This window comes from Pseudophryne corroboree, chromosome 8 (genome assembly GCF_028390025.1).
Source record: "Pseudophryne corroboree isolate aPseCor3 chromosome 8, aPseCor3.hap2, whole genome shotgun sequence".
Taxonomy (NCBI): Eukaryota; Metazoa; Chordata; class Amphibia; order Anura; family Myobatrachidae; genus Pseudophryne; species Pseudophryne corroboree.
The window spans coordinates 459937859-459963270 of record NC_086451.1 but is presented as its reverse complement, the minus strand read 5'-3'; the positions used below and the strand labels follow the sequence as shown (position 1 = coordinate 459963270).

The 25412-nt window shown below is 51.6% G+C and overlaps 1 protein-coding gene and 1 long non-coding RNA gene across 2 annotated transcripts in view; both read right to left on the bottom strand.

The window, feature by feature from the left end:
• The window catches only part of LOC134949637 (uncharacterized), a 121067-nt gene extending 114039 nt beyond the window's left edge, over positions 1 to 7028 (bottom strand). The window contains exons 1-2 of the long non-coding RNA XR_010183182.1: positions 6902 to 7028; positions 4578 to 4607 (exon numbers count right to left, since the gene is read on the bottom strand). This is a non-coding gene — a long non-coding RNA (uncharacterized LOC134949637). The remainder of the gene's footprint in view (positions 1 to 4577; positions 4608 to 6901) is intronic.
• A 6140-nt stretch (positions 7029 to 13168) lies between these two features.
• LOC134949965 (class I histocompatibility antigen, Gogo-B*0102 alpha chain-like) overlaps positions 13169 to 25412 on the bottom strand; it is a 288485-nt gene continuing 276241 nt past the window's right edge. Inside the window, exons 5-6 of the mRNA XM_063938645.1 lie at positions 13351 to 13449; positions 13169 to 13230 (exon numbers count right to left, since the gene is read on the bottom strand). Coding sequence (XP_063794715.1) covers positions 13169 to 13230; positions 13351 to 13449 — 161 coding nt within the window. The remainder of the gene's footprint in view (positions 13231 to 13350; positions 13450 to 25412) is intronic.

Sequence of the window (25412 nt, the reverse complement as noted above, 5' to 3'; positions counted from 1 at the left end):
ACTCGGAATGAGGGCCTATATACACCCCACAGAGACAGAGCAGCCCCCTCACACACACTGTACAGTGATTACACTATATACACCCCACAGAGACAGAGCAGCCCCCTCACACACACTGTACAGTGATTACATTATATACATCCCACAGAGACACACAGCAGCCCCCTCACACACTGTAGTGATTACACTATATACACCCCACAGACACAGAGCAGCCCCCTCACACACTGTACAGTGATTACACTATATACACCCCACAGAGACAGAGCAGCTCCCTCACACACACTGTACAGTGATTATCCTATATACACCCCACAGAGACAGAGATCCCCCTCACACACTGTACAGTGATTACACTATATACACCCCACAGAGACAGAGCAGCCCCCTCACACACACACACACACACACACACACACACACTGTACAGTGATTACACTATATACACCCCACAGAGACAGAGCAGCCCTCACACACACTGTACAGTGATTACACTATATACACCCCACAGAGACAGAGCAGCCCCCTCACACACACAATGTACAGTGATTATACTATATACACCCCAGAGACAGAGCAGCCCTCACACACACTGTACAGTGATTACACTATATACACCCCACAGAAACAGAGCAGCCACCTCACACACACTGTACAGTGATTACACTATATACACCCCACAGAGACAGAGCAGCCCCCTGACACACACTGTACAGTGATTACGCTATATACACCCCAGAGACAGCGCAGCCCTCACACACACTGTACAGTGATTACACTATATACACCCCACAGAGACAGAGGAGCCCCCTCACACACACTGTACAGTGATTACACTATATTCACCCCACAGAGACAGAGATCCCCCTCACACACAATGTACAGTGATTACACTATATACAGCCCACAGAGACAGAGCAGCCCTCACACACACTGTACAGTGATTACACTATATACACCCCACAGAGACAGAGCAGCCTCCTCACACACACTGTACAGTGATTACACTATATACACCCCACAGAGATAGAGCAACCCCCTCACACACACTGTACAGTGATTACACTATATACACCCCACAGAGACAGAGCAACCCCATCACACACACACTGTACAGTGATTACACTATATACTCCCCACAGACACAGAGCAGCCCCCTCACACATACTGGGGGTAATTCCAAGATGATCGCAGCAGGACATTTTTTAGCAAAACCATGTGCACTGCAGGGGGGGGGGGGGGGCAGATATAACATGTGCAGAAAGAGATAGATTTGGGTGTGGTGAGTTCAATCTGCAATCTAAAATGTAGTGTAAAAATAAAGCAGCCAGTGTTTACCCTGCGCAGAAACAAAATAACTCACCCAAATCTAACTCTCTCTACAAATGTTATATCTACCCCCCCCCCCCCCCCCTGCAGTCCACATAGTTTTGCCCAACTGCTAAAAAATTTCCTGCTGCGATCAACTTGGAATTACCCCCACTGTACAGTGATTACACTATGGCCCTCATTCCGAGTTGATCGGTCGCAAGGCGAATTTAGCAGAGTTACACACGCTAAGCCGCCGCCTACTGGGAGTGAATCTTAGCTTCTTAAAATTGCGACCGATGTATGCGCAATATTGCGATTACTAACTACTTAGCAGTTTCAGAGTAGCTTCAGACTTACTCTGCCTGTGCGATCAGTTCAGTGCTTGTCGTTCCTGGTTGACGTCACAAACACACCCAGCGTTCGCCCAGGCACTCCCACCGTTTCTCCGGCCACTCCTGCGTTTTTTCCGGAAACGGTAGCGTTTTCAGCCACACGCCCCTGAAACGCCGTGTTTCCGCCCAGTAACACCCATTTCCTGTCAATCACATTACGATCGCCGGAGCGAAGAAAAAGCCGTGAGTAAAAATACTTTCTTCATAGTAAAGTTACTTGGCGCAGTCGCAGTGCGAACTTTGCGCATGCGTACTAAGCGGATTTTCACTGCGATGCGATGAAAAATACCGAGCGAACAACTCGGAATGAGGGCCTATATACACCCCACAGACACATAGCAGCCCTGTCACACACACTGTACAGTGATTACATTATATACACCCCACAGAGACAGAGCAGCCCCCTCACACACACTGTACAGTGGTTACACTATATACACCTCACAGAGACCGAGCAGCCCCCTCACACACACTGTACAGTGATTATACTATATACACCCCACAGACACATAGCAGCCCTGTCACACACACTGTACAGTGATTACATTATATACACCCCACAGAGACAGAGCAGCCCCCTGACACACTGTACAGTGATTATACTATATACACCCCACGGAGACCGAGTAACCATGTCTGCGTGTGAGGGTTATACAGTGAGATGTCTGCGTGTGAGGGTAACACAGTGACATGTCTGCGTGTGAGGGTAACACAGTGACATGTCTGCGTGTGAGGGTAATACAGTGACATGTCTGTGTGTGAGGGTAATACAGTGACATGTCTGCGTGTGAGGGTAATACAGTGACATGTCTGCGTGTGAGGGTAATACAGTGACATGTCTTCGTGTGAGGGTAATACAGTGGCATGACTGCATGTGAGGGTAATACAGTGACATGTCTGCATGTGAGGGTATTACAGTGACATGTCTGCATGTGAGGGTAATACAGTGACATGTCTGCGTGTGAGGGTAATACGGTGACATGTCTGTGTGTGAGGGTAATACAGTGGCATGACTGCATGTGAGGGTAATACAGTGACATGTCTGCGTGTGAGGGTAATACAGTGACATGTCTGCGTGTGAGGGTAATACAGTGACATGTCTGCGTGTGAGGGTAATACAGTGACATGTCTGCGTGTGAGGGTAATACAGTGACATGTCTGCGTGTGAGGGTGATACAGTGACATGTCTGCGTGTGAGGGTAATACAGCGACATATCTGCGTGTGAGGGTGATATAGTGACATGTCTGCGTGTGAGGGTGATACAGTGACATGTCTGCGTGTGATGGTAATACAGTGACATGTCTGCGTGTGAGGGTAATACAGTGACATGTCTGCGTGTGACGGTAATACAGTGACATGTCTGCGTGTGATGGTAATACAGTGACATGTCAGCATGTGAGGGTAACACAGTGACATCTCTGTGTGTGAGGGTAATACAGTGACATGTCTGCGTGTGAGGGTAATACAGTGACATGTCTGCGTGTGAGGGTGATACAGTGACATGTCTGCGTGTGAGGGTAATACACCGACATATCTGCATGTGAGGGTAATACAGTGACATGTCAGTGTGTGAGGGTAATACAGTGACATGTCTGCGTGTGAGGGTAATACAGTGACATGTCTGTGTGTGAGGATAATACAGTGACATGTCTGCGTGCGAGGGTAATAGAGTGACATGTCTGCGTGTGAGGGTAATACAGTGACATGTCTGCGTGTGAGGGTAACACAGTGACATGGCTGCGTGTGAGGGTAATACAGTGACATGTCTGCGTATGAGGGTAATACAGTGACATGGTTGCGTGTGGGGGTAATACAGTGACATGTCTGCGTGTGAGGATAATACAGTGACATGTCTGCATGTGAGGGTAATAGAGTGACATGTCTGCGTGTGAGGGTAATACAGTGACATGTCTGCGTGTGAGGGTAACACAGTGACATGGCTGCATGTGAGGGTAATACAGTGACATGTCTGCGTGTGAGGGTAATACAGTGACATGGTTGCGTGTGAGGGTAATACAGTGACACGTCTGCGTGTGAGTGTAATACAGTGACATGTCTTCGTGTGAGGGTAATTCAGTGACATGTCTGCATGTAAGGGTAATACAGTGACATGTCTGCGTGTGAGGGTAATACGGTCACATGTCTGCGTGTGAGGGTAATACGGTGACATGTCTGCGTGTGAGGGTAACACAGTGACATGTCTGCGTGTGAGGGTAATACAGTGACATGTCTGTGTGTCAGGATAATACAGTGACATGTCTGCGTGTGAGGGTAATAGAGTGACATGTCTGCGTGTGAGGGTAATACAGTGACATGTCTGCGTGTGAGGGTAACACAGTGACATGGCTGCATGTGAGGGTAATACAGTGACATGTCTGCGCGTGAGGGTAATACAGTGACATGGTTGCGTGTGAGGGTAAAACAGTGACATGTCTGCGTGTGAGGGTAATACAGCGACATGTCTTTGTGTGAGGGTAATACAGTGACATGTCTGCATGTGAGGGTAATACAGTAACATGTCTGCGTGCGAGGGTAATAAAGTGACATGTCTGCGTGTGAGGGTGATACAGTGACATGTCTGTGTGTGAGGGTAATACAGTGACATGTCTGCGTGCGAGGGTAATACAGTGACATGTCTGCGTGTGCGGGTAATACAGTGACATGTCTGCGTGTGAGGGTAATACAGTGACATGTCTGTGTGTGAGTATAATACAGTGACATGTCTGCGTGTGAGTATAATACAGTGACATGTCTGCGTGTGAGGGTAATACAGTGACATGTCTGCGTGTGAGTATAATACAGTGACATGTCTGCGTGTGAGGGTAACACCAAGGGAGGACACAGGACACAGCGGCACATTACAGGATACTCACTGCTGGTGGTGTTGTAGTCCGACATCCTTCCTGTAATAAGGAGATAGAATTAGGAACCAGCAGAATAATTGTCTCCTACAGACTCCATAGACACCATGATGAATATACAATCTCTGTGTAACTAGGATCTAATCCTCCAGAGGATTCAGTTATATAATTACCCAGATTACAGTCCCAGAAATAATCCACGATACATACTGTATGTGACATGATGTGTGAGGGGGGAGTATATGGTGGGTGATAACCTGCAGCACAGATTATAGTACAGGGTGATAGTACTGACACTGGGCGTACAGGAGATAAGAACCAATGTAAGACTGAGATCATGCTCCTGTGTAGAGTTGTAACCAGAGGACACGGGCGGTGCTGGTAACATATAGCTTCTGGTAGGTGATGCTGTGACACGCGTGTAACCGACACTGATCATGAGCAGGTACTGATGGTAATTATGCAGGAACATAAACAGTTAGAGCAGTCAGGAGACAATCCCAGGTCAGGGACCGGAGGTAACAGGAGAATCAGAATAAGACGCCAAACAATGGAGCACAGGAGATCAGGGAGCAGGACGCTGGGAACTAGGGACAAGACGCAACATTTTATATACAGTAAGGTGCGGGACCCACTGCCAGGGGGTGGGGGGCGTTACTTTTGTTGTCCCTTTCTCATCCACACCTGCCATCACAGTAACAGACTTTACAGGTATAATCTCGTCTGCTCTAACACTAGCGTCACCCCCTGACAGGTATAATCTCGTCTGCTCTAACATTAGCGTCACCCCCTGACAGGTATAATCCCCTCTGCTCTAACACTAGCGTCACCCCCTGACAGGTATAATCTCCTCTGCTCTAACACTAGCGTCACCCCCTGACAGGTATAATCCCCTCTGCTCTAACACTAGCGTCACCCCCTGACAGGTATAATCTCCTCTGCTCTATCACTAGCGTCACCCCCTGACAGGTATAATCCCCTCTGCTCTAACACTAGCGTCACCCCCTGACAGGTATAATCCCCCCTGCTCTAACACTAACGTCATCCTCCTGACAGGTATAATCCCCTCTGCTCTAACACTAGCGTCACCCCCTGACAGGTATAATCTCCTCTGCTCTAACACTAGCGTCACCCCCTGACAGGTATAATCCCCTCTGCTCTAACACTAGTGTCACCCCCTGACAGGTATAATCCCCTCTGCTCTAACACTAGTGTCACCCCCTGACAGGTATAATCCCCTCTGCTCTAACACTAGCGTCATCCCCTGACAGGTATAATCCCCTCTGCTCTAACATTAGCGTCACCCCCAGACAGGTATAATCCCCCCTGGTCTAACACTAGCGTCACCCCCTGACAGGTATAATCTCCTCTGCTCTAACACTAGCGTCACCCCCTGACAGGTATAATCCCCTCTGCTCTGACACTAGCGTCACCCCCTGACAGGTATAATCTCCTCTGCTCTAACACTAGCGTCACCCCCTGACAGGTATAATCTCCTCTGCTCTAACACTAGCGTCACCCCCTGACAGGTATAATCTCCTCTGCTCTAACACTAGCGTCACCCCCTGACAGGTATAATCTCCTCTGCTCTAACACTAGCGTCACCCCCTGACAGGTATAATCCCCTCTGCTCTAACACTAGTGTCACCCCCTGACAGGTATAATCTCCTCTGCTCTAACACTAGCGTCACCCCCTGACAGGTATAATCCCCTCTGCTCTGACACTAGCGTCACCCCTGACAGGTATAATCTCCTCTGCTCTAACACTAGCGTCACCCCCTGACAGGTATAATCTCCTCTGCTCTAACACTAGCGTCACCCCCTGACAGGAATAATCTCCTCTGCTCTAACACTAGCGTCACCCCCTGACAGGTATAATCTCCTCTGCTCTAACACTAGCGTCACCCCCTGACAGGTATAATCTCCTCTGCTCTAACACTAGTGTCACCCCCTGACAGGTATAATCTCCTCTGCTCTAACACTAGCGTCACCCCCTGACAGATATAATCTCCTCTGCTCTAACACTAGCGTCACCCCCTGACAGGTATAATCTCCTCTAACACTAGCGTCACCCCCTGACAGGTATAATCTCCTCTGCTCTAACACTAGCGTCACCCCCTGACAGGTATAATCTCCTCTAACACTAGCGTCACCCCCTGACAGGTATAATGGCCCTCATTCCGAGTTGTTCGCTCGCAAGGCGAATGTAGCAGAGTTACACACGCTAAGCCGCCGCCTACTGGGAGTGAATCTTAGCTTCTTAAAATTGCGACCGACGTACGCGCAATATTGCGATTACAAACGAGTTAGCAGTTTCTGAGTAGCTTCAGACTTACTCTGCCTGTGCGATCAGTTCAGTGCTTTTCGTTCCTGGCTGACGTCATAAACACACCCAGCGTTCGCCCAGGCACTCCCACCGTTTCTCCGGCCACTCCTGCGTTTTTTCCGGAAACGGTAGCGTTTCCAGCCACACGCCCCTAAAACGCCGTGCATCCGCCCAGTAACACCCATTTCCTGTCAATCACAATGCGAACGTCGGAGCGATGAAAATGCCGTGAGTAAACTTACTTTCTTCATAGTAAAGTTACTTGGCGCAGTCGCAGTGCGAACATTGCGCATGCGCACTAAGAGAATTCTCACTGCGATGCGATGAAAAACTCCGAGCGAACAACTCGGAATGAGGGCCAATCTCCTCTGCTCTAACGCTAGCGTCAGCCCCTGTCAGGTATAATCCCCTCTGCTCTAACACTAGCGTCACCCCCCTGACAGGTATAATCTCCTCTGCTCTAACACTAGCGTCAGCCCCTGTCAGGTATAATCCCCTCTGCTCTAACACTAGCGTCACCCCCTGACAGGTATAATCTCCTCTGCTCTAACACTAGCGTCACCCCCTGACAGGTATAATCTCCTCTGCTCTTACACTAGCGTCACCCCCTGACAGGTATAATCTCCTCTGCTCTAACATTAGCGTCATCCCCTGACAGGTATAATCCCCTCTGCTCTAACACTAGCGTCACCCCCTGACAGGTATAATCTCCTCTGCTCTAACACTAGCGTCAGCCCCTGTCAGGTATAATCCCCTCTGCTCTAACACTAGCGTCAGCCCCTGTCAGGTATAATCCCCTCTGCTCTAACACTAGCGTCAGCCCCTGTCAGGTATAATCCCCTCTGCTCTAACACTAGCGTCACCCCCTGACAGGTATAATCTCCTCTGCTCTAACACTAGCGTCACCCCCTGACAGGTATAATCTCCTCTGCTCTAATACTAGCGTCACCCCCTGACAGGTATAATCTCCTCTGCTCTAACATTAGCGTCATCCCCTGACAGGTATAATCCCCTCTGCTCTAACACTAGCGTCACCCCCTGACAGGTATAATCTCCTCTGCTCTAACACTATCGTCACCCCCTGACAGGTATAATCTCCTCTGCTCTAACACTAGCGTCACCCCCTGACAGGTATAATCCCCTCTGCTCTAACACTAATGTCATCCCCTGACAGGTATAATCTCCTCTGTTCTAACACTAGCGTCACCCCCTGACAGGTATAATCTCCTCTGCTCTAACACTAGCGTCACCCCCTGACAGGTATAATCCCCTCTGCTCTAACACTAGCGTCACCCCCTGACAGGTATAATCCCCCCTGCTCTAACACTAACGTCATCCTCCTGACAGGTATAATCCCCTCTGCTCTACACTAGTGTCATCCCCTGACAGGTATAATCCCCTCTGCTCTAACACTAACGTCATCCTCCTGACAGGTATAATCTCCTCTGCTCTAACACTAGCGTCACCCCCTGACAGGTATAATCCCCTCTGCGCTAACACTAGCATCAGCCCCTGACAGGTATAATCCCCTCTGCTCTAACACTAGCGTCACCCCCTGACAGGTATAATCCCCTCTGCTCTAACATTAGCGTCACCCCCTGACAGGTATAATCCCCCCTGCTCTAATACTAGCGTCACCCCCTGACAGGTATAATCTCCTCTGCTCTAACATTAGCGTCACCCCCTGACAGGTATAATCTCCTCTGGTCTAACACTAGCGTCACCCCCTGACAGGTATAATCTCCTCTGCTCTAACACTAGCATCACCCCCTGACAGGTATAATCCCCTCTGCTCTAACATTAGCGTCACCCCCTGACAGGTATAATCCCTTCTGATCTAACACTAGTGTCACCCCCTGACAGGTATATTCCCCTCTGCTCTAACACTAGTGTCACCTCCTGACAGGTATAATCCCCTCTGCTCTAATACTAGCGTCACCCCCTGACAGGTATAATCCCTTCTGATCTAACACTAGCGTCACCCCCTGACAGGTATAATCTCCTCTGCTCTAACACTAGCATCACCTCCTGACAGGTATAATCTCCTCTGCTCTAACACTAGCGTCACCCCCTGACAGGAATAATTTCCTCTACTCTAACACTAGCGTCACCCCCTGACAGGTATAATCTCCTCTGCTCTAACACTAGTGTCAGCCCCTGACAGGTATAATCCCATATGCTCTAACACTACTGTCACCCCCTGACAGGTATAATCCCCTCTGCTCTAACACTAGTGTCACCCCCTGACAGGTATAATCTCCTCTACTCTAACACTAGTGTCACCCCCTGACAGGTATAAACTCCTCTGCTCTATCACTAGCGTCACCCCCTGACCGGTATAATCTCCTCTACTCTAACACTAGTGTCACCCCCTGACAGGTATAATCCCTTCTGCTCTAACACTAGCGTCACCCCCTGACAGGTATAATCTCCTCTGCTCTAACACTAGTGTCACCCCCTGACAGGTATAATCCCCTCTGCTCTAACACTAGCGTCACCCCCTGACAGGTATAATCCCCTCTGCTCTAACACTAGCCTCACCCCCTGACAGGTATAATCTCCTCTGCTCTAACACTAGCGTCACCCCCTGACAGGTATAATCTCCTCTGCTCTAACACTAGCGTCACCCCCTGACAGGTATAATCTCCTCTGCTCTAACACTAGCGTCACCCCCTGACAGGTATAATCTCCTCTGCTCTAACACTAGCGTCACCCCCTGACAGGTATAATCTCCTCTGCTCTAACACTAGTGTCACCCCCTGACAGGTATAATCTCCTCTGCTCTAACGCTAGCGTCACCCTCTGACAGGTATAATCCCCTCTGCTCTAACACTAGTGTCATCCCCTGACAGGTATAATCCCCTCTGCTCTAACACTAGCGTCACCCCTGACAGGTATAATCTCCTCTGCTCTAACACTAGCGTCACCTCCTGACAGGTATAATCCCCTCTGCTCTAACACTAGCGTCACCCCCTGACAGGTATAATCTCCTCTGCTCTAACACTAGCGTCACCTCCTGACAGGTATAATCCCCTCTGCTCTAACACTAGCGTCACCCCCTGACAGGTATAATCCCCTCTGCTCTAACACTAGTGTCACCCCCTGACAGGTATAATCTCCTCTGCTCTAACACTAGCGTCACCCCCTGACAGGTATAATCTCCTCTGCTCTAATACTAGCGTCACCCCCTGACAGGTATAATCCCTTCTGATCTAACACTAGCGTCAACCCCTGACAGGTATATTCTCCTCTGCTCTAACACTAGCGTCACCTCCTGACAGGTATAATCTCCTCTGCTCTAACACTAGCGTCACCCCCTGACAGGTATAATCCCCTCTGCTCTAACACTAGCGTCACCCCCTGACAGGTATAATCTCCTCTGCTCTAACACTAGCGTCACCCCCTGACAGGTATAATCTCCTCTGCTCTAACACTAGCGTCACCCCCTGACATGTATAATCTCCTCTGCTCTAACACTAGTGTCACCCCCTGACAGGTATAATCTCCTCTGCTCTAACGCTAGCGTCACCCTCTGACAGGAATAATCCCCTCTGCTCTAACACTAGTGTCATCCCCTGACAGGTATAATCCCCTCTGCTCTAACGCTAGCGTCACCCTCTGACAGGTATAATCCCCTCTGCTCTAACACTAGTGTCATCCCCTGACAGGTATAATCTCCTCTGCTCTAACACTAGTGTCATCCCCCTGACAGGTATAAACCCCTCTGCTCTTACACTAGCGTCACCCCCTGACAGGTATAATCCCCTCTGCTCTAACACTAGCGTCACCCCCTGACAGGTATAATCCCCTCTGCTCTAACATTAGCGTCATCCCCTCACAGGTATAATCTCCTCTGCTCTAACACTAGCGTCACCCCCTGACAGGAATAATCCCCTCTGCTCTAACACTAGCGTCACCCCCTGACAGGTATAATCTCCTCTGCTCTAACACTAGCGTCACCCCCTGACAGGTATAATCCCCTCTGCTCTAACACTAGCGTCATCCCCTCACAGGTATAATCTCCTCTGCTCTAACACTAGCGTCACCCCCTGACAGGAATAATCCCCTCTGCTCTAACACTAGCGTCACCCCCTGACAGGTATAATCTCCTCTGCTCTAACACTAGCGTCACCCCCTGACAGGTATAATCTCCTCTGCTCTAACACTAGCGTCACCCCCTGACAGGAATAATCCCCTCTGCTCTAACACTAGCGTCACCCCCTGATAGGAATAATCTCCTCTGCTCTAACACTAGCGTCACCCCCTGACAGGAATATATTATTCTGCGCTAACGCTATCATCAGCCCTTGACAGCTCTGAGACATAAGCTTGATCAAGGAGCAGTGAAAGTAATGTGGAGCCTTGTGACTGGTTTATGCTCCCAAGGGATCACTGCTATGACATTTCCTGAAGGTGCAGCCGCCATCAGCCGGAATCCAGCCACTGACTCAGGAGATCCACCTCCTATGTCTATAGTGCTGAGACGGAAATTGTCATCATGGTAGTGACAGAGTGTTCTGCCCACAACTACTGTATATCCATGCCGTCTTACAATGCTGACACAACCACTATGGATTTCTCTGTGTGATCCCTGACTGGGACAAGCACAAGGAGACAGATACTGCAGACTGCCCACAGATTGCTACAATCAGTAGCGGATCTTGCCACGGGCAAGCAGGACTTTTGCCCTGGGCGCCGCCTTCCGGAGGGCGCTGGCGCCTTCCGGAGGGCGCCGCACCGTGGCAAGATCCGCCACTGCTGCCCGCTGTGTCCCCCGTCCGCCTCAAATGCCCGCTGCCCGCTGCCGTCCCCTGTGAAGGGAACTAGACGCTATGCGTCTAGTTTCCCTTCGTGGAGAGTAACTTTGCTGAGCGGTGCGCGATGACGTCATCGCGCACCGCACAGCAAAGGTCCTCTCCACGAAGGGAACTAGACGCATAGCGTCTAGTTTCCCTTCGTGGAGAGGACCTTTTGCTGTGCGGTGAGCGATGACGTCATCGCGCATCGCTCAGCAATCAAGCGGCGCTAGAATGTACAGGGGGCGTAACTGACCACGCCCCCTGTATTAGGCCACGCCCCCTTTCCTGCCCGGGGCGCTATGCGCCCTTGAACCGGCCCTGGCTACAATGCCTATGAGGACATCCCTGCAGGTAACTGTGAAGGTAAAATGTCCTTCCCTGACAGTTGGCATCGGTACTGATGCCCTGTCTCCCTGGGGTTACACATGGCGCTACCACCATTGGCGAGATGACAGAGAGGTAGCAGTATTGGGAGACATCCAGAACGTGCCTCAGAGATCTGCCTCACAATCACAGGCTGCACGTCCTGTAGGTCACATGTATCTCAGCCTTCAGGACCATTCCCAGAAGTAGCGTCACTGTCTCCGCTGCATTCCTGTTATATGGGATAGTGCAACAAGGGCCATTTAGGAAGGAAGGAGACGTTACCCCCTCATGTATGGGCTCTGCTGGATTATATCCATACAGAAGACAATAAAGATCATGGGCCCCAATAGCTCCACAGATTTATATAGACAGATGTAGTATACTGGGATAGGAACCTAGTTAGGGCCTCATGCAACAACACAAGACTCATTCCACTTTTGCAGAAGTAAGTTATACCCCTTTGAGACATAAACCAAAAACCTGGGTGTTTTGCATTGAACGTGCATCGAGACGGATCCAGTTTACGTCAGAAAGGGTCTACCCGGGTTGACAGTCCCGGGTCTGCAACCGACCAGGATTATTCTCAGGTCAGCGCCCCAGCTCCTGTCTGAAAGGTATGACCTAGGTCTTGATGATCCGGGTCATGCCTAATTGGAGCTGATTTGCGGGGGGATAGCAGCACTTGGGAGATTACATAATCTCCAAACGCCCACTGTTAGGTGGAAGACCCAGGACTTTCGGAGAAGGGTGACGAGCCGGGAATAACCCAGATTGTCACCCATGTGTAAAGGGTAACTTTTTAGAAAGTCCCGGCTTCAGCCCATACTCAGTGTCCCGGGTCTGAGTCAGGTTTTATGTTTAAAAGGGGTATTATAGAGACCCCTGACCCCTATAATACATGGATATCAGAAAAAAATGGCAGCGTTGCTCCTAGATCCCTGTGTGAAGGTATTGTTGCATCAATGCAGCTCATGCTGTTTACACCCCACTAACCAATCAGAGTGGCTTTCTCCCACTCTGACCAATCACAGCGAAGCTATTCGGTATTGGTTAGTTCCTTACAAGTCTACTTATTACTGGGCGCCAGCTACAGGGTTTTTTATATTTCGTTCTTATTGAATAATAGCAGGAAGTGAGAAGAGGACCTGAATGGATTTAGGGATGTGATACATTGCTAAACGCGGGTGTCGGGAAGTATTTATGATATAAAGTAACATAAGAAAATCCCCATCTGTGTGTAATTCAGGAATAACGCAGCATGACATAGTAACAGCGCAGTGACTGTGACACTTACTCCTGTATATAAGAACTGCGCCAATGACAAGTGCGAGAACAGCGAGACCTCCGATGACCGCACCAATGATCACCCCGACTGAGGGGCCACTTCTAGGCTCTAAGGGAGAGACACAAAGGAGAATATGGATATTGGCGACCCTGAGAATATCACACGTCACACACTCACTATACAGTATATTATATAAGGAGTAAAGAAGGAAGAGGGGGAGACAGAGGCTGCTGTTTTGGGGGTCACACCTCCTATACTGAGAGTATGATATACCTTATTATTGTTGGATTAAACAATGGGGAACCAGTAACCTACATGTCAGGATTTACACATGAGCTAAAAGAAACATTTTTAAACCTATAATCTCATACACGTAACATGGATTTTAAAGGTCACCGCGGCCCTTTTTTAAATGTTCAACCAATTCTAATCACAACGTCAATGAACTGAGGCGCCCTTCAGTCAGGGAGGGTAGAGGTTCAAAAATTACACTATAAATAGAGAGAGGTGGGGACTCAGGCTGGGCATATAGAGAGAGGTGGGGACTCAGGCTGGGCATATAGAGAGAGGTGGGGACTCAGGCTGGGCCTATAGAGAGAGGTGGGGGCTCAGGCTGGGCCTATAGAGAGTGAGGTGGGGGCTCAGGCTGGGCCTATAGAGAGTGAGGTGGGGACTCAGGCTGGGCCTATAGAGAGTGAGGTGGAGGCTCAGGCTGGGCCTATAGAGAGTGAGGTGGGGACTCAGGCTGGGCCTATAGAGAGTGAGGTGGGGACTCAGGCTGGGCCTATAGAGAGTGAGGTGGGGGCTCAGGCTGGGCCTATAGAGAGTGAGGTGGGGACTCAGGCTGGGCCTATAGAGAGTGAGGTGGGGACTCAGGCTGGGCCTATAGAGAGTGAGGTGGGGACTCAGGCAGGGCCTATAGAGAGAGGGACATGGGAGCTCTGGCTGGGTCTATAAAGAGAGAGAGAGGTGGGGGTTCTGTCTGGGTCTATAGAGAGAGGGACATGGGAGCTCTGGCTGGGTCTATAAAGAGAGAGAGAGGTGGGGTTTCTGGCTGGGTCTATATAGAGAGGGACATGGGAGCTCTGGCTGGGTCTATAAAGAGACAGAGAGAGAGGTGGGGGTTCTGGCTGGGTCTATAGAAAGTGTGTGTGGGGGGGAGGAATCAGTCTGGGACTATAAAGAGAGGAGGTGGAGGGGGCTCTGGCTGGGCCTATGGAGAGTGGCAGGTGTAGGGACTCTGGATGAGCCTCTAGAAAGAGTTGGGGGCTCTGGCAGTGGCTACAGAGAGAAGTGTGAGCTTTAGCTGTGCCTATGGAGAGAGGGAGTGGTGGGGGCTCTGGATGAGCCTATAGAGAGAGGTGGGGGCTCTGGGTGAGTCTATAGAGAGAGGTGGGGGCTCTGGATGAGCCTATAGAGAGAGGTGGGGGCTCTGGGTGAGTCTATAGAGAGAGGTGGGGGCTCTGGCTGGGATTATAGAGAGAAGTGTGAGCTTTAGCTGTGCCTATGGAGAGAGGGAGTGGTGGGGGCTCTGGATGAGCCTATAGAGAGAGGTGGGGGCTCTGGATGAGCCTATATATAGAGAGAGGTGGGGGCTCTGGCTGGGTCTATAGAGAGAAGTGGGAGCTTTAGCTGTGCCTATGGAGAGAGGGAGGGGTGGGGGCGCTGGCTGGGCCTATTGAGAGATGTGGAGGCTCTGGCTGGGATTATAGAGAGAAGGAGGGGGGACTCTGTCTGGCCCGATAGAGAGAAGTGGGAGCTTTAGCTGTGCCTATGGAGAGAAGGAGGGGGAGGGGGGGGCCTCTGGCTGAGCCTATAGAGAGAAGTGGGGGCTCTGGCTGTCTCTATATAAAGATAAAAAGTGATTTTTCATAGTTTCTCCACCATGCACCATCCCAGTATTGCCTAGCACGATGAAGGGAGCCCCAGCAGCACACAATGTAGGAGCCGGAAGTCTACAGCTCTGTAAGGAAACTGTAAGGCAGTGAGTGCCCAACAAAGGTGCAGGGAGAGGAACCTGCCACATTAGAGCCACGCCCTGCTGCCCCACATCACAGCCACGTGCTGCTGCCCCACATCACAGCCACGTGCTGCTGCCCCACCTCACAGCCACGTGCTGCTGCCCCACCTCACAGCCACGTGCTGCTGCCCCACCTCACAGCCACGCGCTGCTGCCCCACCTCACAGCCACGCGCTGCTGCCCCACCTCACAGCCACGCGCTGCTGCCCCACATCCCAGCCACGCGCTGCTGCCCCACATCCCAGCCACGCGCTGCTGCCCCACATCCCAGCCACGCTCTGCTGCCCCACCTCACAGCCACACGCTGCTACCCCACATCACAGAGGGATCTGCTGCCCCACATCCCAGCCACGCACTGCTGCCCCACATCCCAGCCACGCGCTGCTGCCCCACATCCTAGCCACGCACTTCTGCCCCACATCACAGCCACGCGCTGCTGCCCCACATCCCAGCCACGCTCTGCTGCCCCACATCACAGCCACACGCTGCTGTCCCACATCACAGCCACGCGCTGCTGTCCCACATCACAGCCACGCGCTGCTTTCCCAAGTCACAGCCACGCGCTGCTGTCCCACATCACAGCCACGCGCTGCTGCCCCACATCACAGCCACGCGCTGCTGCCCCACATCACAGCCACGCGCTGCTGTCCCACCTCACAGCCACGCGCTGCTGTCCCACATCACAGCCACGCACTGCTGCCCCACATCCCAGCCACATGCTGCCTCCCCCCATCACAGCCACGCGCTGCTGCCCCACATCCCAGCCACGTGCTGCTGCCCCACCTCACAGCCACGCGCTGCTGCCCCACCTCACAGCCACGTGCTGCTGCCCCACCTCACAGCCACGCACTGCTGTCCCACATCACAGCCACGCGCTGCTGTCCCACATCAGAGCCAAGCGCTGCTGCCCCACATCACAGCCACGCGCTGCTGCCCCACATCACAGCCACGCACTGCTGTCCCACATCACAGCCACGCGCTGCTGTCCCACATCACAGCCACGCGCTGCTGTCCCACATCAGAGCCAAGCGCTGCTGCCCCACATCACAGCCACGCGCTGCTGCCCCACATCACAGCCACGCGCTGCTGCCCCACATCACAGCCACGCGCTGCTGCCCCACCTCACAGCCACGCGCTGCTGCCCCACCTCACAGCCACGCGCTGCTGCCCCACCTCACAGCCACGCGCTGCTGCCCCACCTCACAGCCACGCGCTGCTGTCCCACATCACAGCCACGCGCTGCTGTCCCACATCACAGCCACGCGCTACTGTCCCACATCACAGTCACGCGCTGCTGCCCCACCTCACAGCCACGCGCTGCTGCCCCACCTCACAGCCACGCGCTGCTGCCCCACATCACAGCCACGCGCTGCTGTCCCACCTCACAGCCACGCGCTGCTGCCCCACCTCACAGCCACGTGCTGCTGCCCCCACATCACAGCCACGCGCTGCTGCCCCACATCCCAGCCACACGCTGCCTCCCCCCATCACAGCCACGCGCTGCTGCCCCACCTCACAGCCACGCGCTGCTGCCCCACCTCACAGCCACGCACTGCTGTCCCACATCACAGCCACGCGCTGCTGCCCCACCTCACAGCCACGTGCTGCTGCCCCACCTCACAGCCACGCGCTGCTGCCCCACATCACAGACACGCACAGCTCCTGGGTGGAGGGGGAGGGGGGATTGCCTATAGACCATGGGACTCTGGGGCGAGGTGCACATCCTCATCACGCCGATTACAGGTGTCCACATGTCCTATTGTGTCTGGTTCTCACTACATCCTCATACAGCCCAACACGCTGCCTCATATAGCTCAGCCCCCGGCCATAGGGGGTCATTTCGAGTTAATCGCTAGCTGCTTTCGTTCGCTGTGCAGCGATTAGGCAAAAAAAAAAAAGAATTTACTTACCGATAATTCTATTTCTCGTAGTCCGTAGTGGATGCTGGGAACTCCGTAAGGACCATGGGGATTAGCGGCTCCGCAGGAGATTGGGCACAAAAGTAAAAGCTTTAGGACTACCTGGTGTGCACTGGCTCCTCCCCCCATGACCCTCCTCCAAGCCTCAGTTAGGATACTGTGCCCGGACGAGCGTACACAATAAGGAAGGATTTTGAATCCCGGGTAAGACTCATACCAGCCACACCAATCACACCGTACAACCTGTGATCTGAACCCAGTTAACAGCATGTTAACAGAGGAGCCTCTGAAAAGATGGCTCACAACAATAATAACCCGATTTTTGTAACAAAAATAATGTACAAGTATTGCAGACAATCCGCACTTGGGATGGGCGCCCAGCATCCACTACGGACTACGAGAAATAGAATTATCGGTAAGTAAATTCTTATTTTCTCTGACGTCCTAGTGGATGCTGGGAACTCCGTAAGGACCATGGGGATTATACCAAAGCTCCCAAACGGGCGGGAGAGTGCGGATGACTCTGCAGCACCGAATGAGAGAACTCCAGGTCCTCCTCAGCCAGGATATCAAATTTGTAGAATTTAGCAAACGTGTTTGCCCCTGACCAAGCAGCTGCTCGGCAAAGTTGTAACGCCGAGACCCCTCGGGCAGCCGCCCAAGATGAGCCCACCTTCCTTGTGGAATGGGCTTTTACAGATTTTGGCTGTGGCAGGCCTGCCACAGAATGTGCAAGCTGAATTGTACTACAAATCCAACGAGCAATAGTCTGCTTAGAAGCAGGAGCACCCAGCTTGTTGGGTGCATACAGGATAAACAGCGAGTCAGATTTCCTGACTCCAGCCGTCCTGGAAACATATATTTGCAAGGCCCTGACTACGTCCAACAACTTGGAGTCCTCCAAGTCACTAGTAGCCGCAGGTACCACAATAGGTTGGTTCAGATGAAACACTGAAACCACCTTAGAGAGAAAACGAGGACGAGTCCTCAATTCCGCCCTGTCTGAATGGAAGAACAGATAAGGGCTTTTACAGGATAAAGCCCGCCAATTCTGACACGTGCCTGGCCGAGGCCAGGGCCAACAACATGACCACTTTCCATGTGAGATATTTTAACTCCACAGATTCAAGTGGTTCAAACCAACGTGACTTTAGGAACCCCAAAACTACATTGAGATCCCAAGGTGCCACTGGAGGCACAAAAGGAGGCTGTATATGCAGTACCCCTTTTACAGACGTCTGAACTTCAGGTAGTGAAGCTAGTTCTTTCTGGAAGAAAATTGACAGGGCCGAAATTTGAACCTTAATGGACCCCAATTTTAGGCCCATAGACACTCCTGTTTACAGGAAATTCAGGAATCGACCCAGTTGAAATTCCTCCATCAGGGCCTTACTGGCCTCGCACCACGCAACATATTTTCGCCAAATGCGGTGATAATGCTTTGCGGTTACATCCTTCCTGGCTTGACCAGGGTAGGGATGACTTCATCCGGAATGCCTTTTTCCTTCAGGATCCGGCGTTCAACCGCCCTGCCGTCAAGCGCAGCCGCGGTAAGTCTTGGAATAGACAGGGTCCTTGCTGGAGCAGGTCCCTTCTTAGAGGTAGAGGCCATGGGTCCTCCGTGAGCATCTCTTGAAGTTCCGGGTACCAAGTCCTTCTTGGCCAATCCGGAGCCACGAGTATAGTTCTTACTCCCCTCCGTCTTATAATTCTCAGTACTTTTGGTATGAGAGGAAGAGGAGGGAACACATACAGTGACTGGTACACCCACGGTGTTACCAGAGTGTCCACAGCTATTGCCTGAGGGTCCCTTGACCTGGCGCAATACCTGTCCAATTTTTTGTTTAGGCGGGACGCCATCATGTCTACCTTTGGTTTTTCCCAATGGTTTACAATCATGTGGAAGGCTTCTGGGTGAAGTCCCCACTCTCCCGGGTGGAGGTCGTGCCTGCTGAGGAAGTCAGCTTCCAGTTGTCCACTCCCGGAATGAACACTGCTGACAGTGTTATCACATGATTTTCCGCCCAGCGAAAAATCCTTGCAGCTTCTGCCATTGCCTTCCTGCTTCTTGTGCCGCCCTGTCTGTTTACGTGGGCGACTGCCGTGATGTTGTCCGACTGGATCAGCACCGGCTGACCTTGAAGCAGAGGTCTTGCTTGGCTTAGGGCATTGTAAATGGCCCTTAACTCCAAGATATTTATGTGAAGTGATGTCTCCAGGCTTGACCACAAGCCCTGGAAAATTCTTCCCTGTGTGACTGCTCCCCAGCCTCGCAGGCTGGCATCCGTGGTCACCAGGACTTAGTCCTGAATGCCGAATCTGCGGCCCTCTAGAAGATGAGCACTCTGCAACCACCACAGGAGAGACACCCTTGTCTTTGGTGACAGGGTTATCCGCTGATGCATCTGAAGATGCGATCCGGACCATTTGTCCAGCAGGTCCCACTGGAAAGTTCTTGCGTGGAATCTGCCGAATGGAATTGCTTCGTAGGAAGCCACCATTTTTCCCAGGACCCTTGTGCACTGATGCACTGACACTTGGCCTGGTTTTAGGAGGTTTCTGACTAGTTCGGATAACTCCCTGGCTTTCTCCTCCGGGAGAAAACACCTTTTTCTGGACTGTGTCCAGGATCATCCCTAGGAATAGAAGGCGTGTCGACGGGATTAGCTGCGATTTTGGAATATTGAGAATCCAACCGTGCTGCCGCAGCACTATCTGAGATAGTGCTACCCCGACTTCCAACTGTTCCCTGGATCTTGCCCTTATCAGGAGATCGTCCAAGTAAGGGATAACTAAAACTCCCTTCTTTCGAAGGAGTATCATCATTTCGGCCATTACCTTGGTAAAGGCCCGGGGTGCCGTGGACAATCCAAACGGCAGCGTCTGAAACTGATAGTGACAGTTCTGTACCACAAACCTGAGGTACCCTTGGAGAAGGGTAAATTGGGACATGTAGGTAAGCATCTTTGATGTCCAGAGAGACCATATAGTCCCCTTCTTCCAGGTTTGCAATCACTGCTCTGAGTGACTCCATCTTGAATTTGAACCTTTGTATGTAAGTGTTCAAGGATTTTAGATTTAAAATTGGTCTCACCGAGCTGTCCGGCTTCGGAACCACAAATAGTGTGGAATAGTACCCCTTTCCCTGTTGCAGGAGGGGTACCTTGATTATCACCTGCTGGGAATACAGCCTGTGAATGGCTTGCAATACTGTCTCCCTGTCTGAGGGAGACGTTGGTAAAGCAGACTTTATGAAACGGCGAGGGGGAGACGTCTCGAATTTCTTGAGACGGGCCCCCACCGTGCATGAGACCGATTGTAAAGCCCCAGCGTCATGCTGAGGACTTTGCGGAGGCGGGAGATGGCTTCTGTTCCTGGGAACTGGCTGTTTGCTGCAGCCTTTTTCCTCTCCCTCTGCCACGGGGCAGAAATGAGGAGCCTTTTGCCCGCTTGCCCTTATGGGGCCGAAAGGACTGCGCCTGATAATACGGCGTCTTCTTAGGCTGAGAAGCTACCTGGGGTAAAAATGTGGATTTTCCAGCCGTTGCCGTGGCCACCAGGTCTGTCAGACCTACCCCAAATAACTCCTCCCTTTTATAAGGCGATACTTCCATATGCCTTTTGGAATCAGCATCACCTGACCACTGTCTTGTCCATAACCCTCTTCTGGCAGAAATGGACAGCGCACTTACTCTTGATGCCAGTCGGCAAATATCCCTCTGTGCATCACGCATATATAGAAATGCATCTTTTAAATGCTCTATAGTTAGTAATATACTGTCCCTATCTAGGGTATCAATATTGTCAGTCAGGGAATCCAACCAAGCCACCCCAGCACTGCACATCCAGGCTGAGGCGATTGCTGGTCGCAGTATCACACCCGTGTGAGTGTATATACATTTTTGGATATTTTACTGCTTTCTGTCAGCAGGTTCCTCAAGGGCGGCCGTATCCGGGGACGGTAGTGCCACCTGTTTAGACAAGCGTGTGAGCGCTTTATTCACCCTAAGGGGTGTTTCCCAACGTGCCCTATCCTCTGGCGGGAAGGGGTATGATGCTAATAACTTTTTAGGAATTAACAGTTTATATCGGGGGAAACCCACGCATCATCACGCACTTCATTTAATTCCTCAGATGCAGGAAAAACTACAGGCAGTTTTTTCTCACCCAACATAATACCCTTTTTAGTGGTACTGGTATTATCAGAAATGTGTAAAAACATTTTCCATAACCTCAATCATGTAACGTGTGGCCCTACTGGAAGTCACATTCGTCTCTTAATCGTCGACACTGGAGTCAGTATCCGTGTCGGCGTCTGTATCTGCCATCTGCGGTAACGGGCGTTTTAGAGCCCCAGATGGCTTTTGAGACACCTGGACAGGCACAGGCTGAGTCGCCGGCTGTCTCATGTCATCAATCTTTTGTAAAGAGCTGACACTGTCACATAATTCCTTCCATAAGCTCATCCACTCAGGTGTCGACTCCCTAGGGGATGACATCTCTGTTACAGGCAATTGCTCCGCCTCCACCTCATTTTTCTCCTCATACATGTCGACACAACGTACCGACACACAGCACACACACAGGGAATGCTCTGGTAGAGGACAGGACCCCACTAGCCCTTTGGGGAGACAGAGGGAGAGTATGCCAGCACACACCAGAGCGCTATATATATATATATAGGGATAACCTTATATAAGTGTTTTTCCCCTTATAGCTGCTGTATTGTTATACTGCGCCTAATTAGTGCCCCCCTCTCTTTTTTAACCCCTTTCTGTAGTGTAGTAACTGCAGGGGAGAGCCAGGGAGCTTCCCTCCAACGGAGCTGTGAGAGAAAATGGCGCCAGTGTGCTGAGGAGATAGGCTCCGCCCCCTTCTCGGCGGCCTTTTCTCCCGTTTTTCAGTGGAATCTGGCAGGGGTTAAAATACACCCATCTAGCCCTGGGGGTTATATGTGGTGTATTTATGCCAGCCAAGGTGTTTTACATTGCTGCTCAGGGCGCCCCCCCCTAGCGCCCTGCACCCTCAGTGACCGGAGTGTGAAGTGTGCCTGAGTAACAATGGCGCACAGCTGCAGTGCTGTGCGCTACCTTGTTGAAGACAGATGTCTTCTGCCGCCGATTTTTCCGGACCTTTTCTTGCTTCTGGCTCTGTAAGGGGGCCGGCGGCGCGGCTCCGGGACCGAGCTCCGAGGCTGGGCCTGTGTTCGGTCCCTCTGGAGCTAATGGTGTCCAGTAGCCTAAGAAGCCCAATCCACTCTGCACGCAGGTGAGTTCGCTTCTTCTCCCCTTAGTCCCTCGATGCAGTGAGCCTGTTGCCAGCAGGTCTCACTGAAAATAAAAAACCTAAAACTAAACTTTTCACTAAGAAGCTCAGGAGAGCCCCTAGTGTGCACCCTTCTCGGCCGGGCACAAAAATCTAACTGAGGCTTGGAGGAGGGTCATAGGGGGAGGAGCCAGTGCACACCAGGTAGTCCTAAAGCTTTTACTTTTGTGCCCAGTCTCCTGCGGAGCCACTAATCCCCATGGTCCTTACGGAGTTCCCAGCATCCACTAGGACATCAGAGAAAAGGCACTTCTGCGCATGCGTATGCAGCGCAATGCGCACGCGCAAAGTATTATTACAACGAACGATGTAGTCTCACACAAGGTATAGCGGCGCTTTTCAGTCGCACTGCTGGCCGCAGAGTGATTGACAGGAAGTGGGCGTTTCTGGGTGTCAACTGACCGTTTTCCGGGAGTGTTCGAAAAAACGCAGGCGTGCCAGGAAAAACGCAGGTGTGGCTGGCCGAACGCAGGGCGTGTTTGTGACGTCAAATCCTGAACTGAACAGTATGAAGTGGTCGCAAGGTAGGAGTAGGTTTGGAGCTACTCTAAAACTGCACAAAATAAATTTGTCCCCGCTCTGCGATCCTTTCATTCGCACTTCTGCTAAGCTAAAATACACTCCCAGTGGGAGGCGGCATAGCGTTTGCACAGCTGCTAAAAACAGCTAGCGAGCGATCAACTCGGAATGACCCCCATAGTGCAGCTCAGGGCTAGACAGCAGCCCTCATATACAGGGTGTCAGAGAGACATTGTTACTGTTACCAGCATTATACATGTTCCCCCCTATAACCTGCACAGCAACTGGTCTCCCTGGTCAGCCCACTCTGCCCCCTGCTGGTAGGAAACTCTCAGTGATACACAGAGGACAGTGTAACACGGTTCCCCCTTTCCTCTCCCTCCCTATCCTCACGCCCCCAACATGCATTGTTATATCTGTTACATTTCTCTGTCACTATTTATCTCCTGCCCCGTTCCCAGATCACTCAGACTGATGACATTTGACTCCTCCCTCCCCCGTTCTCTTTTCTGTACCTCCCCTCTGGCATGTTGTTTCTGAAAACCATTTAGCAAACACACAAACACACACACTGCACCTTACAATAGTGGGGATCCTCTAATCTCACAGATACAGTCCTTTCCCAGTCACCCATGTATCACACCCCCAGTATAGAGGACACTCACCCCAGACACAGTCCTTTCCCAGTCACCCATGTATCACACCCCCAGTATAGAGGACTCTCACCCCAGACACAGTCCTTTCCCAGTCACCCATGTGTCACACCCCCAGTATAGAGGACACTCACCCCAGACACAGTCCTTTCCCAGTCACCCATGTGTCACACCCCCAGTATAGAGGACACTCACCCCAGATACAGTCCTTTCCCAGTCACCCATGTGTCACACCCCCAGTATAGAGGACACTCACCCCAGACACAGTCCTTTCCCAGTCACCCATGTGTCACACCCCCAGTATAGAGGACACTCACCCCAGACACAGTCCTTTCCCAGTCACCCATGTGTCACACCCCCAGTATAGAGGACACTCACCCCAGACACAGTCCTTTCCCAGTCACCCATGTGTCACACCCCCAGTATAGAGGACACTCACCCCAGATACATTCCTTTCCCAGTCACCCATGTGTCACACCCCCAGTATAGAGAACACTCACCCCAGATACAGTCCTTTCCCAGTCACCCATGTGTCACACTCCAAGTATATATGACACTCACCCCAGATACAGTCCTTTCCCAGTCAACCATGTGTCACACCCCCAGTATAGAGGACACTCACCCCAGATACAGTCCTTTCCCAGTCACCCATGTGTCACACCCCCAGTATAGAGGACACTCACCCCAGATACAGTCCTTTCCCAGTCACCCATGTGTCACACCCCCAGTATAGAGGACACTCACCCCAGACACAGTCCTTTCCCAGTCACCCATGTGTCACACCCCCAGTATATATGATACTCACCCCAGATACAGTCCTTTCCCAGTCACCCATATGTCACACCCCCAGTATAGATGACACTCACCCCAGATACAGTCCTTTCCCAGTCACCCATGTGTCACACCCCCAGTATAGAGGACACTCACCCCAGATACAGTCCTTTCCCAGTCACCCATGTGTCACACCCCCAGTATAGATGACACTCACCCCAGATACAGTCCTTTCCCAGTCATCCATGTGTCACACCCCAGTATAGATGACACTCACCCCAGATACAGTCCTTTCCCAGTCACCCATATGTCACACCCCCAGTATATATGACACTCACCCCAGATACAGTCCTTTCCCAGTCACCCATGTGTCACACCCCCAGTATAGAGGACACTCACCACAGACACAGTCCTTTCCCAGTTACCCATGTGTCACACCCCCAGTATATATGACACTCACCCCAGATACAGTCCTTTCCCAGTCACCCATGTGTCACACCCCCAGTATAGATGACACTCACCCCAGATACAGTCCTTTCCCAGTCACCCATGTGTCACACCCCCAGTATAGAGGACACTCACCCCAGATACAGTCCTTTCCCAGTCACCCATGTGTCACACCCCCAGTATAGAGGACACTCACCCCAGATACATTCCTTTCCCAGTCATCCATGTGTCACACCCCAGTATAGATGACACTCACCCCAGATACAGTCCATTCCCAGTCACCCATATGTCACACCCCCAGTATATATGACACTCACCCCAGATACAGTCCTTTCCCAGTCACCCATGTGTCACACCCCTAGTATAGAGGACACTCACCACAGACACAGTCCTTTCCCAGTCACCCATGTGTCACAC